Raw genomic sequence first — 15,600 nt, 5'->3', positions numbered from 1 at the left:
TTGGTTGTATGATCACATGGTAAATTGTCACTTGAAATAGGGTTTAGCTTAGCTTGGGGTGTCACAAATCATCTCTCAGGTTAGTAACTTTCTTTCTCCTGGTAGGATAATGAAGAGACGTCTGACTTTGCTGTGGATGGTCTTAAACAAGTTATGGCTGTCAAGAGCCGTGTGGTGCTGCCTTACTTGGTGCCAAAGGTACAACTGGAAACAAATTTTAAACTTCAGAACTGTGCATTTTCCTCTGCTTGCTTCCAGTTTCCTTTAGACTGATATGTCAAAAGGAACAGCATAGTTTGAAATTTTCTTCTGATTTTATGCTCAAAACCATTGTTATTTAGGTTGTGATGCATAAATTTTTCATGTTACAGATGAAGTGAGATTCCTTCTGAAAAAACTTTCTGCTTGGTTTTTTTTTGTTGGTTTTTTTTTTTTTTTTTCAGCTGACTACTCCCCCTGTGAACACCCGTGTGCTAGCTTTCCTCTCATCAGTGGCAGGGGATGCTCTGACACGGCACTTGAGTGTCATCCTGCCTGCTATGATGTCTGCGCTGAAAGAGAAGCTGGGGACTAGTGAAGAGCAATTGGCAAGTAGCATGGCTCAGCTCTTTGTTATGACAAGTTGCCTGAAGATAGTGCTTCAGGTTTACTTCTCAGCACAGAATCTGGGTTCTCTAGATTCACAGATTGCATGTTTTAATTCAGTCCATTAGAGCTTCTTCGGGATGAGTCTTTTTGCCTGGTGGCATATTGGGAATCGAAAAACGTGTGCTTTCCAAATCTATTTGTATGCATATAGAAGTCTCTTTGGCCTGCAACAAGATACAATTCTCCATTTACTTACTCTTGGAGAACTGCCAGAGTGTCTAGTTAACTTTATATTTATTCTTGGTGTAGAAGACTGAGAGATTAAAGGGCTGAAGGGAGGAAATCTCCTATTTTGCATGCAGTACTCCTCCTGTACGGCTTTCTGAAACATCTAGTGTTTGGACTCCATTGAACATCCTGGAGTTGTGACTGCAGACAGACATGTACACAAATTGGTGAATTAGGAACGTGAGTGACAGAGTCCCGCTGGCTGGCTGCTGTAGATGCCCGTTAGATCAGCTTCTATCCCCAAGTCTGCCTGGGGATCTCTAATGTACCCACAGACGTGCTTGTAATTAGTATTATGATGCACAGCATTAAAGTACCTTAAAAAAAAAAATGTTATCTGACAAAAGGCACAGTCTTTAACGGATGAGTTAGGTGGGGGAGATGGAGATACTGATTTTTGTAAATTAGCCCTTCTGCAGCTGGAAAGCAAGCTGTACAGCAATCAGTTCAGCAGAGTTTGGTCACCTGTTAAATTTTAGAGTTGGCTACATACTTATCTCTGCTGCAGGACTGAATCACGCCTTTAATGGTGATGCAACTATCTATTTAATGAGAAACAATTAGTAAGTGGGGTATGTTGGTAGGATTTCCCTAAGACATGATGCTGTGGATAACATGGGAAACCTGGGGCTAAATCTGGCTTTGTTCTATTTGAGAGTTAACGTAAAGTTAATTTGAACTCTTTAGGAGATGGCAAACTGCCAGTCTGTAATCCTGTCTGTGGAAGATGATGCTGGACAAAGAATTATAACTGAAGATTTACTAGAAGCTACCCGCAGCCCTGAGCTGGGAATGAGACAGGCGGCAGCTGTCATTCTGAACATCTACTGCTCCAAGACAAAAGCAGACTATACTGGTCATCTCAAGAGCTTGGTTTCAGGCTTGATACGTCTATTTAATGATACCAACCCTGTAGTTCTGAATGAAAGCTGGGATGCACTTAATTCCATCACCAAGGTGAGGGGCAGCTTAAAAAGGTTACAGTGGTAATAATGCCTGGCAAGGAGAAAATGGGGATACCTGGTAAAATATGGCCTAAATTGAGCCTTCTGTTTTGATTGTAAACTATGTTTACATTTGCAAACCCTGCAAAGATTTGAGAATTGTAAGATGACCTTGACTTCAACTTTGTGAGTGAGGAGGTGGGAAACAGGTGACTTCTCTTGACACACCTGAGAGTAATTCACAAAGAAGAGCTGGTTGCCCTGTTGCCTCATATTTGTCTTACCCCTCTCTCCTGCAGAAATTAGATGCTGGGAACCAGCTTGCTCTCATTGAGGACCTGCACAAGGATATCCGGATTGTGGGGAATGAGGCCAAAGGCGAGCATGTGCCGGGATTCTGTATTCCTAAGAAGGTAAAGGGTCAGAGTGAGCATGGGTTCGTCACAGCCCCAGTACCTCACCTTTTGGGGAGCTGACTGATACGACTTTACAGGTATTATTAGAAGCAGTGCCTGTTTGGGCATTCCAAACCTGTATGTTGGAGAGACTTTTTGTAGGGTACTGCTGCTCTTGAGTTACCCTACAGAAGACTCTTCTTGTAATGCGATCTTTGACAATTCTGTTACGCGTGTAAGTCATGGTCGCTGGCTGCTTTTTGTGGGGGAGGAATGCTGGACTTCTGTGCCAAATTTCTCTGGTCTGAAAATTCCCGGAGCCGCCACCACTTTTCTCATAGCAACTGGCTTAGTAAGGCGTAGATGCATGAAATCAAACCAAATAAAAGTAGCTCTGTAAATGTGGAAGCAGGCAGCTGAAGGTCAACAGGAAAATGAGAGAAACTCTCCAAGTTTGAGCATCTGGTGTATAACAGGAGCAAAAATAAGATATGTATTTTTTGTATCTTATCTTCTAAGCTTTCTTATCCGATTTTCATGACAGGGAGTGACTTCCATACTGCTGGTGCTGCGAGAAGGTGTTTTAACTGGTAATCCAGAGCAGAAGGAGGAGGCAGCGAAGGCCTTAGGGCTGGTTATTAAGCTGACTTCTGCTGAAGCTCTTAAACCATCTGTGGTGAGCATTACTGGGCCACTTATTCGGATCTTGGGAGATCGGTTCAGCTGGAATGTCAAGGTGGCTCTGCTTGAAACATTAAGCCTTCTTCTAGCTAAGGTAAGATGTGAAGTAATTGGATGTGGTTTGTGAACATTTTCCATGGTAACCTTCAGAAATACCTGTTGCTGTTCATGTAAATACAGCCAGGATGCCTGCTGGTGTGGGTTTGATATTTAGGAATGGCACTGTAACTGGATTGTATTCTTCCAGCAGCTTCTGGCCTACCAAAAATGCCCCCTATGCTTGAATCACTGGGCTGCTTAGAAATATTGCTAAATGCTGATCCCACTTTCAAGGGATTAAAAACTACCATGTAATTAATCTCTCCTGTGTCCACCATTTTTATGAATTGTTAAGTGCAAAGGTGATCATCGCATGTATCTTTGAACTGAGCTGAGCTTTTATTTAGGGCTCTGTATACAGAAGGCAGTTCTTAATAGTGTAAAAGTTTTCAGCAATGTGCCTTGTATTTCAGTACGCAGAAAATAAGATTATATTTGAAAAGGTTAAAAGTTTTGTGATAACGTATTGTTTCATGTTTTTCCTATTTTAGTAGTGCGTTAGATCTGACCAAGGGCTATTTGTGAATGATGGCTGTAGAGGAGGTCAGGCTGTTTTCAGGCTTTGATTTCTAGCCACTGTCTCAGACCTCACTGCACCACTTCCCGCTTCTTTCATCTCTGGTATAGGTTGAGATTGCCCTGAAACCATTTTTGCCCCAATTGCAAACAACCTTCACCAAAGCTCTGCAGGACTCAAACCGTGCTGTTCGTCTTAAAGCTGCTGATGCTCTTGGTAAACTCATTGTGATCCATGTAAAAGTGGATCCTCTCTTTACGGAGCTGCTGAATGGAATTCGTTCCAGTGATGACTCTGCCATCAGGTGAGCCATAGGTAATATCTTGGCCCTTCCTACTTATTAAGGGATAAAAGAAAAGGCTAGGATGAAAGAACAACCCCCCCCAATTCTGAGAGTAAGATTTACTACTTGGTGAAAGCAGTTGACTATTAATCAAGGGTTATAAAACACAGAATGCAGAGGATGGGGACTTCCTGGGTCAGAAGCTAAGCTGTGACATTGCTGCCTGGCTCTCCTCTCTCCTGCACACCCCCCAGCAACCCACAGCAGCCCACTTTCAGGTACAATACTGTACCAGCTGTCATCTGAAGTAATGCAGCTGTAATTGTATCCTAAGCACGCAGATCCCTAAGAAATTAAGTTCCTGACTTGAGAATTTTTTTACTGTTTGAATAGTTGAAAAATATTTACGTTGTAACAGACAGATGCAAGTACACTAAACATGGAAATACTCTCTAGCACGGAGTTTTCAGCACTGCAGAGAGAATATCAGCCTCCTAAACTGCAAGGCATGTTAGTGTCATTGCTGTGTAAGAAACTGTTACAGTATCCAGAGCTCAGCTGCTTCTTTCTGGTGGGCAGAGAGGCACTGTCTGACTGTACCTTGTGATCACTTCTAGGGACACAATGCTGCAAGCTCTGCGGTTTGTAACACGAGGAGCTGGTGCAAAAGTAGATGCTGCAATAAGGAAGAATATCAGCACGGTGCTTTTAGGGATGCTGGGACATGATGAGGTACTGCTTCAGCCCCCTGCAAAGGATCCCTGCTGTCAACAGTCTTACTCTCAAATATAAAATGTGGACTTTCTAACAGTATTACTTTCTAAAATAACTTTAGTGGGAAATTATTAATGATAGAGTGGAAAGAAATTTAAGTAAAGAAGCGTGTTGTTGGGCATTACTCATTCAACTGAATACAGTCTGTAAGATTGATTTCATTTGGAGCCTTGTAGTCTGTGAGAGGAAAGTTGGGTACAAGAATTAGAGATCCCCAGCCAGTCACTGAAAATCAGCGAGTCCAATGTTCCCTTAGCAACCGTGTATATGGGTTTGACCTGCAGCTCCTCACCGACGCGTTTGAGGCAGCTCTGAAGTCAGGATTTGCTTTTTATCTTGGAGAAAACCTGCAATACCTTCACTATACGCATGTATGTGTGTGTGTAGGCTCTCAGGTGGGGTTTATTATCTAGTGTGAGAAATTTTTCAGATAATGGCTGGTGTTTCTCCAACGAGCAAGAAGTTCTCCCAAGTTTGATGCGGGGTCTTCTGTGTATGGCAGATAGCAACAGTATCATCTGTGAGATTAACATTAATCATCTAGTCATTTTTTCCCTAAATCTGTGCAACATAGACATGCAACTGTTGACAAGCTAGAAAGAAAAAATTTGAAAAATTCCCACTGGGTTGTAAGATTCAGGGTGGAAAGCAGTTGTGATGGGATGGTCATGTAAGCAAACCAAAACAACAAAAGCCTGGAAGTTTTAAATTAAAAGTAGTATGAGCTTATCACAGAGGTAAGCTCATCTAGACATGGCTAGAAGTAACGGTTACTTTCTGGACTGCGAACCTAAACAACTTTTGTGAACATGCCTTTTAAAACATTCATCTTTATGACTTTTCCATTTAACAAATCAGAATTTATAGAAGGTCTGTAATTCTTCAGTCTCTGCTGGCTTTTTTTGACTGTGGATTTGGCTTTAAGTTCAGTTACATACAGGAAACCTTGTGAACTGACAGAAATCCACAGGTAGCAGGAGTGAAATACTACTAGTAGTAGTATTTATTTCCTTGTTCTCTTTTTTTACTTCCTGTCATCTTCTGTCACTTGCCCTTCTTCCCACTTACCTCTGATGTGTATTGGGCTCAACCAGTGTTACTCCTTTCTGCCTTTCCTCCTTAGGATGCCACCCGCATGGCCTCGGCTGGCTGCTTAGCAGAATTGTGTGCATTTCTGTCAGAAGAGGAGCTCAGTACTGTTCTCCACCAGCACTTACTGGGTAGGTGAAGCTGTTTAGGGGGGCTGAAGCCAATTCTGAAAGCAGGGGAAGGAAGATACCTTCTTAGCCATCGGTTCAGGCAAACTTTGTGACTAATTATGTAGGTTCTTCCTCTTTATCGTAAACCTGAATCTCTACTCCAGATTTTCTTGTGCTTTTCTTTGCTCGTGGCTGTTAATTTGTGTGCTCTGGTACATAGTTGAGCATGGGGTAGTGGTTGTTACCCATACTTCTTTAGAATTAACTAATTTGCCTCCAAGTTAGAAGAAAACATTAATTTTATAGGAATTTATAGTGGTTGGGAGTGCTATGGGATTATTCTCCTCTGGGATTAAAAAGGGAATCTGTCAGCTGGTTTCAAATTACAGGTGACTTTTAGAGTCAAAGCTTGTGTAATTGCAATGCACTAAGTGGTGTGGGGCTGATTACACATGACTGAGACCATCAGAAGAAACTGGGTTGAACAATACAGTCACTGGTTTGCACCCTGTTTCTGTATCTGCCCAGGAGGTGTTCCTGTCTGGTACAGGTGCTCTGTTTCAGCGCTGTTTACATGGCTTTTTGGGAGGAGTGGAGGGAGCTAGGCATTGCTTTAGGTGCTGCTTAGTATTTCATTCTATGGAAGTGAATTGACAAACTGACTAAAAAAGCTTTCTTAGATGAAGAGGAATGGATAGCAGGAGCCTTGGTATTGTTCTGTTCTTTCATCTGCAGCAGATGTCTCTGGCATTGACTGGATGGTGAGACACGGACGGAGCCTGGCACTCTCTGTGGCTATAAATGTTGCTCCTAGCAGGCTGTGTTCCCCCAAGTACTACAACAGCGTTCAGGAGATGATCCTCAGCAATGCCACTGCTGACAGGGTAAGGGCTACATGGCAGGGGGCGAGTTGTACTGTAAGGGCTTGTTGGAAGTAGTTTTAAAAGGTCTGCAGGCTCTCGGTGTTACCAAACAGAACAAATTCCCCAAGTGCTACCTGAAAAATCTCCCTTGGCAAGATGCAGGTTTTATAGTGGAATTACACGACTGTTCTGATTCTTTTGTGTTCCAATCTCTGCAGAGACAAAGATTAATCTTCAGCTGTAGAGTAGCTTTCACTGGGAGTAGATCACACTTGTTTCCCTGTTAAAGTTCTCATATCCATGAGCTAGGTTGACAAGAAGTGCAAATACTTAATTTTAGGAGAAAGATTTTACATCTAGGGTTGAATGAATAATTTGGTGTATGAACTTGGGGGCTCTGTGGGGCCTGCCGCCTTCTTCCATGTGGCTTATGGTCACATGATTTTTCATCATCTTACCCAGTAACGTTAACCTAATTGTTTCCTGCTTTGCATGCAACAGGTTTTCCTTGAAACATTGGTTTAGCCTTCTGCAAAAGCTTACCAGACCATAAGCCCAGTTATAAAGGATGTTGAACTCTGCTGTAGTAATACTAATTTTTGTATCTTTATGTTGAAGATTCCCATTGCAGTTAGCGGCATAAGAGGGATGGGCTTTCTTATGAAATACCATATGGAAGGAGGTGGGAACCTGCCTCCAAAACTTTCCAACCTCTTTATTAAGGTAAGACTTCTTACAACAACTACCTGGTGGTGTTCTCATGTGATCTGAATCTTTGTTTGAGCTAACTTATGGGTAGCTTTCTCTATCAAATTTCTATATGGTAACCCAGCATGAAAACTGAAGCCTAGTCTTTTTTTAAGCTTTGCCTTATCTTGGGAAGCTCTAAATCCCCTGATCCCTGAAAATCTAGATATTTCTTTTTGTGGCAAAATACACACAGAATCACTTTATCAGCCTGCTTTGCAGTTGTGAATGCAATACTGCTATCACTCCTATAGTATGGAAATTGGACTTAAGAGTTTTCTGTGGGTAAACTTTGTTTTTTCCTTTGCAGTAACAAACAGCTGGCAGAGAAGACTGGGAGGGAGCTGTCAGTTTTTTAAGGTTTTTAAAGGTCAAAGGGCCTTTGTTAGAAATGCATCAAATACCAGCTCTCACCTTACCTGGTTTTGCTGCAGTACTTTTTGACTTCCGCTATTGTGGAAGGGAGTAGCTCTGAAAGACTGAGATAAAAAAGTATTGAAGTTAATGCTTTTTTCAGTTCTTATCTATTTAAACATTCTACCTCAAAATTCTTCTTTTTCTCAGTTATGTTCTGTTTTTTTGGTGGGTGCATGTGGATTTTTGTTAGAGTTGGGTCTGCCCACCCCTTCCCCCCCCCCCAAAAAAAAAGAAAAAAGTATCCCTTATGGTAGGCAGGATCTGAATTTTCAACTTGAGAACCTCAGGATATTTTTAATGCCTTAGAAAAGGCAGGGGAAGACAGAGTGAAGGGGTAGTGCTGGAGCAGGACAGCTGCTTTTTGTTTTGTCTGTCATCTTTATTATAATTAAAAATGTGTTACATTTTCAGGTTTTACTTATATTTTAATACAATACTATGACACAAATTTATATATAAATGTAGGATTTCAAACAAAAGGTTTTTCAAGGAAATTGAGAAGTATCACAATTGTCACAGTACCTTTATCACAGTATTAATAATGCAGCTGATATTCAGATGCTAGCTTTCACGTTTAAAATGTGTTGAGAATAAATAAAAAAATACAAAGCTCTAACTTTTTTTAATCTTAAAATGAAATCCACTGTTGAAATGCACCTTATACTCCAATCAGAGTTTGACGCAGCTGTTGCTGCTGAGTGAGTGTGTTTTACAGAGGTACTAATGCTGTCAGCTTTTGCTGCACTTAGTGGTCATTGTAATTTCCTCAGCCAGTTGAGAGAAGCGTGTGACCCTGTCATCAACCATGCTTTTACAAATTTTCTTTTGAAAAAGGTGCCTTGTTACCAACAAGTCTGACTAAACTGTGTAATAGTTAGAGAAGATCGAACCTTGAAAACAAGTTTGTCTCTTGCACACCCGAGTTGAAAACTGTTAGGTTTTCTTGTTACAGTTTAAAATACTTTAAAGCAGTAGTTTTTTCTTTTATTCTAATCTAATACCTGTCCTTGTATATATCCTTCATTATATCTGAATTTAAGTCCATCTTTGTTCCCTCTAGTGTCTTCAGAACTCATCCAGTGACATAAAGTTAGTTGCAGAAAAGATGATTTGGTGGGCAAATAAAAACCATCTTCCCTCACTGGATCCTCAGACAATTAAACCAATTCTCAAGGCGCTTCTAGACAATACAAAGGACAAAAACACCAGTGTAAGAGCCTACAGCGACCAAGCTATTGTCAATCTTCTGAAGATGAGAGCGAGTGAAGAAGTACTTGAGGTATGAGATGGAAGAAAATGTAATCATTTTTAGTAGAAGGCTGTGTCACATTGCCTTGCTTGTGGTGAAGCGTTGTGCCTGGAGCCTCAGAATGTGCTGGCAGCCTCTTGGGAAATAGATGGAGTGGGACATTCCTATTTGCATTTAAGCCTTCATCAGTACTCTCATGCTAAGCCTTGAAGAAATAAGCAATGCTGACACTGTACAACCTTGCAGTGTTAATTAAACCAAGGTATTTAACATGCCTCCTATGTATAACATAGTAGCCTTGCTTTCAAAATGCCTTAAGCCTTTACTGTGCTGTAGGTACCCTAGCTAGGACTGCTAGTTTATTGGTTTTGTCACTTGTATAATCCCACTACAGCATTAGTGGTGCTAGAGAGAGTATTTTAGGACGGACTGCTTCCTACATCCATTTCTAGACCTCTTTTCTAAGTCTTAGCTGCTTCTGGATAGCTCCCATGTCTGGAATCATAAAACCAGGTGAATGATTTTGGTATGTTTGAAAGATTTTAGATAAATACAGCTTGTAAGGCATTTAGATTTTGTTTCTTATTTTGAATGGTATGTTGCACGGTTACTGGTAAATAATGTCTTCCTTCCTCAGTCGGTTTCCAAGATTCTGGATGCTGCCAGCTTGGAGCTTCTCAACGAAAGCTGCAGGAGATCTCTGAAGAAGCTGGCTGGCCAGCCTGACTCTGATGAACAGATAGATGACACTATACTGACGTGATAATAAAGCTCCAGAAGACAAGAAAACACTGAACCAACCGCTGCATCAGCATTTCAACTCAAACACCTATTTTAAATGTTTTCATTTTTGAAAATGTTAATTCTGATGGGATTTCATGAAAAGGACTCCCAGAGAGTATTTTAGTATCAAATATACCAGAATAGCCTTAATTAGACCCACATTAGCTGAAAATTGAAAATTTGGTCCCCTTTTTGAAACAAATAATGTGCAAGAAACAGATATACTAATCAATACTGTTAAATTGTGAGATGTGGCTAGAGCACATCAGGCTTAAACTCTGGTGACACCTATTTCCATGCCAGGGTCTGTGCAAAAACTCCAGTACTGGAAGTATTCTTGGCCTTTTCCACAGACCCTGTGACACAGGAGTAGAACTTGGTGAAAGTTAAAGCGTATTGTTTTTGTGTACTGCTAACTTGCTGCTTGTGACGGTTCTGAAGACTGAAAATCCCTGTATAACAAAGTATTTAAAATAGCCTTAGAAATCACAAAATGCGAAAGGGGGATTAAATGCAGCCTGTTTAAAGAAGGAACATTTAATAAAGGCTCTGACTTTCATCCTTCTGGTGTAAACTGTTCTTTTTACAAATTCATTTGTCAACAAGCTCATACTGTGATTTACTTTTTGGACCTACTTTTTCTAGGGCATACAGTTTGTGGAGTGGGTAGTGCTGTAATCTATAAAAAGCCTTTTGCAAAACGGAGGCAAGCTAGGGTTTAAAACCAAGCCAGAACTGACATTTAATGAAATTTGTAAGTAATTACTCCTATTAATTTCCAAAGTATTTCTGACTACAGACAGCTTTTTAGTTATTCAACTTGTGAAAAATCCTCTATTTTTATGTCTTCAAAGGCTTCACAAGATACTTGGTGCTGCCAACATACAGATTCATTTTTTTGTGTCAATGAGTTGTACTGCTCCAAGAAAGCAGTATTTTATTTTACCTGGCCACATACACCTCTTTTTAAAAAACTTATTTTAATTTACTAATAGCTGTTAATGCCACTTGATGGAAATAGTGAAGATCTTGTTGCAGAATACAAATTTTTAGAAGGAAAAATGAGTTTTACATTCTATGTAGAGTAATAGTTAAGTGAGCCTTATACTACACAGCAGCTGGTTGCACCTGAGAAACCAGAGCATTAAGATTTCTTGTGTCAAGTGGGTGGGTGGTGTGGGGGAATCTTCCTTGCATGTAACTCTGCATGGCTCAAACCATGATGAAGGGACAAACCCACAATATTATACAACATAAAATTTGAGAGCATAAAATGTAACCGCATGAGAACACACATTCGGTTAGAACCAGTTTGCTGATTGCTATGGCAGTAGCAGCAAACAGGAAAACATTTTATCTTCACCATGCTCATGCCTCAAACAGCAAGATACAATCTCGAGTAGATATTTGGGAGTGCTTTGCATTGTTCTGATCAAAAGTACAAGAACCTGTCAAAACGTTCTTGATGTTATCTCTGCTCCCAAGCCTCTGGTGTAGGCTCCTGGCAACAGATTTGCTGTAGGAGTCACTGGAATACTGTTGGAAGGGTCTTGGGAAAATCAGCTGTTTCACCCCTTACCTAAGAGAGGCTCAGCTCCAACTGAACCAGTCCTAACTGATTTCCATATAATTTTTTATAGCATTGTATGATGGAGATTCCAGAATCCCTCTACACCATCTATTTTATTATATAAACTTTTTCAGACTGTCAGTGCTTACCTTGTGTCTTAAAAAGAAATTATCTTCCTTGCTGCTACTTGAATCCATCACTGCTTGTCCTATTTCCAGGCACTGAAAACAGTTCTTTTTGCAGCAAATGCATCATCACTTCAGTGTTCTCACCCCTAGAAAAAACAAGTTTAGATTTTCTAAGTCTTTTCTTATATATTTTTATGTTTTTTAAACTTACGCTGCTGCCCTCTGTTTCAATCTGTTTCATATTTGCCTCATGGTGTCCATTGTTGGACCAGGTCTTCTAGGGGAGAATGTTTACTTTTCGAGCCCTACATAACACACTTGTCTATCCCATCACAAGGTCTGGGTGTTCTTTTTTTGCAACAGCACAATGTTGCTGACCTCTTTAGTTTGTGATCAGGTATGAAGCCAAGCTACAAAATTGCTCTGTGGCCATTTGTGTTTATGCAGTGGACTATTTCTACAAAACTGCAGCACTTCCCAGTTGGTCTCACTGCAACTGTACTCTACTTTGTGACGTTTATCTGCATTCTGAAGGTGGTTTTTAATTCTGATTTTTGCCTTCCGAAAGACTTGCAAATCTTAAACCAATGTATTTTGCACTGACCTGGTAACAAAGAGTGAAAATTCAACTGAATGTTTTTAAGGATTTGGCAGTTTCAGGGCACTGGAGTTGGTTTCACCTATAATTAATTAGCTGTGTTTTGAGGAACAGCAGTTAAACCATGCAGTGCAATGCAATGCAATGCAAAAACTGGGCACTGAATGTACAAAATTTTATGCCATTCAAAAAGTAGGTGGCAAAAAGCTCTGCGGTTGTGTTGGAATCACTCACTTCATCATTGCAGACAGGAAGGAAGAAAAAAATTGCAAGTTTCTACGAAGAATGGCTGTTTGAGCTGTTAATCATGGGCACCTTGGCTTATCCATTTTATCTCAGATTCTAACTGATGCTCCACATAAATGTGTGAAAGAAAATTACAGTTCAATAGAAGCCTTTTTTATTAACTTAGAATTTTAGCCAATAAGGTATTTTGTTATTACGAGTATTTTGATGATGCGTATTTCCACCTTATGTAGCAGCAAGTGGAAAAACTCATTCATCTTTCAAAACAGCAGCTGAGTTTCTGCACTGTTTAGTTGTTTCTGAGAAAGAGGAGTAAAAGGCAGGAGTTCACTTGCACTTATTGAGAATAAGCTGATTTTTCAATTACAGTGAAACACGGAATTTGGATTTTGATAGCTGCTTTTCACTAAACTATTTATACACTGCAATATAATACAACAGAGATAAAACACCCATAATTTTTGCCACAACGTAAGATCTGATAAATTGATTGTGCCAACTTGGAGACTTAAAGAACTAATTTTTTTCTTATTTCAAATGTCTCAAAAATACCAGTTGTCAGTAAAAGGTAATTTTTCCCTACAACTGACTGTAATAACATCTTTGAACTGTCAGGCAACTGTCTCCAAGTGACAGCTGAACCGTGTGTATTTCAAGAAGATCAAAAAATAATTTATGAGAGCTGTTTAAACTTACAAGGTGCTAAAAATTTCAATGGAAAAAAGACAAATGTGAAAGCATAAAATATTAAATTATTTGATTTTTTTTTCAAGGTAAGTCCAGTTTGCACTGTCCATTTTATCAGATAACATCATGCTGTCTCACACTTTCCATGTGATGAAGTTTCATGAACTTAAAAATAAAGGTAATAGGAGTTTTGTCATTTTGGGTGTGAGCTGGTGGTTTGTATGCTGGATTCAAGGGATCTCCCTGCAGCTATGCAGTGTCCTTAGTTACCCTGATGCTCAGGACACGTGTTGGGTTACATGATGGGCTGCCCAAGCGCTTTCAGGGGTAGGTGAGCTGCAGTGGGGGTTGCTTTAGCACGGGGTAGGTTTGGGCTAGCTGGAAACCCTTTTCTAGCAGGGTTTCTGTGAGCGTAAGTCTGTTAAATAACACATGCTCATGTCTGATAACATTCCAGCCTCCCTCCTGCTCCTCAGCTGGCTACATCTTAAGGATAATGCAGAATGAGCTATAGGGTGTGATGTTTAAAATGCATGAGTTCCAGAGTGGATGTGAGATGGAGGTCATGTAAGTGGATTTTAGGATGTGTGGGACTTTTCAGGGGTAAGCTTTGAAGGCTACAATACTTTTTTGAAGGTTGAGATTAAGCAAAGTTTATAATCAAAACCACAGACAGCAGCCATATTGCTTATCAGAAGTATTCTGAAGATGCAATTTTATGTGCTAAAAAAAATAATCTTCAACCCAGACATGCTACTTTAGCCATACTGGGTTGGTTTGCTTCTAGATGAATTGCATGCAAATTGGGCAAATATAACTGTGAAATCATACCACAATATCCTATGCAGAAGAAATGGGAAATTAGAATTGGTTAGAGATAACAGCCTTTAAAATATTCTTATTCCTCTTAACCAAACTCTATTGTATAAATCCAGAGAAAAGAGTCTATACCTTTCAAGTCAATATTAAGGGAAAAAGCAATACTGCTAAAAACTGTCTGAAACATCCACAGATCACAGCACAGCTGTGGCTGGAAGACACTTCTGGATTTCAGTTAGTCCAACCCATGCTCAAAGCATGGTTGAGTAAAGCAGGTTGCTCAGGGGACTGTCCAGGTGGGTTGGACTCCACAACCTCCCTGGGCAACCTGTTCTGGTGAGCAAACACCCTCACTGACACCATCTGCAGGGGTGACATTCCACTGCTATCAATCTTGTACTTGTGTCCTACCAAAGAGATTCTCAAAGTAAGTGCATCCTACTCTTTAAGCATCTTTAGAACAACTAATTAAGATTATTAATTATCAAATGGATCGGTATTTTCAAGTTAACTGTCCTTGATATCTGTGTCATCTTTCCTTTCAGATGTTTATAATGTTTATTTAGATGTTTACAGACCGTAAAGGTCTGTGTTCTTCAGTGCCAACGCAGCTCTCCCCATCCGAAAGACAAATGCATGTTAACAAGCTACTTGTATCAATGAATTGTAAACTTATGGTTAAAATTTTAAAAATCAACTTAGTTTAATTAAATAATCATGCCAATATTTTGGTTTGCATCTATGCTGAACTAAAATTACTTTTAAGACAGATGCAGTACCTAGCACGTTGCCTTTTCTGGGTTTACGTATGTATTAAAAAGCCTTAATAACTGGGAATGGAAGTCCCAAGTAATTTAAATATTCTACACTAAAACACTGTGTTGTTTCATCTCAGGAGTTCAAGTACCAGTAAGAACAAATACTTTTGTAGAAAAATAGTCAGAGAAAACTAGCACTGTTCTTGTGCCATGTCTCCGCCTAAAAGTGGAGATCACCTAAATACTCATCTCCAGTCTTGCAGAATTTGCATAGTCAGTATCTGTGCAACTGACAGCAAAATTACTCAGACTGTTTCTGTCAGACAACTCTGATAGCCCTGTTTGCAACTCCTGTGGATTTGGGCTGTGGATGCTGCGGGCACAGCTGCTGATGTGCGCGAGGTCAAAGCCCCTCCCGAGCCATACGCAAGCACCACTCTGGATTAAAAACCCCAGGAATCTAGTTCCCGATTGGCTTGAATTACCAGGCCTGCATGATGCACCTGGGCATTTCACATCACTTTGCTGTGGGCCTCCTCACCTGCAGGCTGGGCGCTGATGGGAACTGGTCTTGTGGCTGTGCTACATGCTGCTTTGGTGCATGGGTGTATGGCTGAAAAACCAAAACTCGTTCCCACCCACGGTGGTCGGCTCCTGTACCATCCCAGGTGTGGAGCTGACAGTGCCTGAAGGCGCTAGGGCTCCCTCATGTCTCTGGTGCTTTCCTGAGGGCAGCCTCCCCTCCGCTATAGCCGCCCGCCTCATGCCAGCGTCTACAGGGGCCGAGGCAGGCTCACCGCAGTCCGCCGTAGGTGGCCCGGCGGGTCAGCACGGGGGGAAGCAGGGCCCAGGCCCCAGCGCGGGGGGGAGCGACGGCCGCGGCCTCCTGTCCGGCCACCCCTCGCCGAGCCTGTCATGGCCACCAGGCACACCCCGCGCCGCACCTGCCGCCCATGCGCGGCCCGGG

The 15,600-nt window shown here is 41.0% G+C and overlaps 1 protein-coding gene and 1 long non-coding RNA gene across 4 annotated transcripts in view; one reads left to right on the top strand and one right to left on the bottom strand.

Moving 5' to 3' along the window:
• Positions 1-10,386, top strand: part of GCN1 (GCN1 activator of EIF2AK4) — a 43,457-nt gene extending 33,071 nt beyond the window's left edge. For 2 of the 3 annotated variants that reach the window (XM_037400789.1, XM_037400625.1), the window contains 12 exons: positions 106-198; positions 444-587; positions 1,564-1,833; positions 2,120-2,233; positions 2,760-2,990; positions 3,623-3,816; positions 4,413-4,527; positions 5,693-5,789; positions 6,504-6,652; positions 7,250-7,354; positions 8,856-9,074; positions 9,682-10,386. In XM_037400789.1, the coding sequence (XP_037256686.1) occupies positions 106-198; positions 444-587; positions 1,564-1,833; positions 2,120-2,233; positions 2,760-2,990; positions 3,623-3,816; positions 4,413-4,527; positions 5,693-5,789; positions 6,504-6,652; positions 7,250-7,354; positions 8,856-9,074; positions 9,682-9,807 (1,857 nt within the window). In that variant the 3' untranslated portion in view covers positions 9,808-10,386. The remainder of the gene's footprint in view (positions 1-105; positions 199-443; positions 588-1,563; positions 1,834-2,119; positions 2,234-2,759; positions 2,991-3,622; positions 3,817-4,412; positions 4,528-5,692; positions 5,790-6,503; positions 6,653-7,249; positions 7,355-8,855; positions 9,075-9,681) is intronic. The other variant, XM_037400709.1, reaches the window with a different exon arrangement.
• Positions 7,361-15,551, bottom strand: LOC119153901. Its single transcript, XR_005106262.1, has 3 exons — positions 15,175-15,551; positions 11,547-11,671; positions 7,361-7,857 (listed from the first exon to the last, which is right to left on the bottom strand). It is a non-coding gene; the product is annotated as an uncharacterized LOC119153901 (long non-coding RNA).
• Between the last annotated feature and the right edge of the window lie 49 nt (positions 15,552-15,600).

The sequence above is a fragment of the Falco rusticolus genome, chromosome 1 (genome assembly GCF_015220075.1).
Source record: "Falco rusticolus isolate bFalRus1 chromosome 1, bFalRus1.pri, whole genome shotgun sequence".
In the NCBI taxonomy this organism is placed as follows: domain Eukaryota; kingdom Metazoa; phylum Chordata; class Aves; order Falconiformes; family Falconidae; genus Falco; species Falco rusticolus.
Note: the sequence above shows the minus strand (reverse complement) of the source record. Positions and strands in the feature narration are given on the sequence as shown.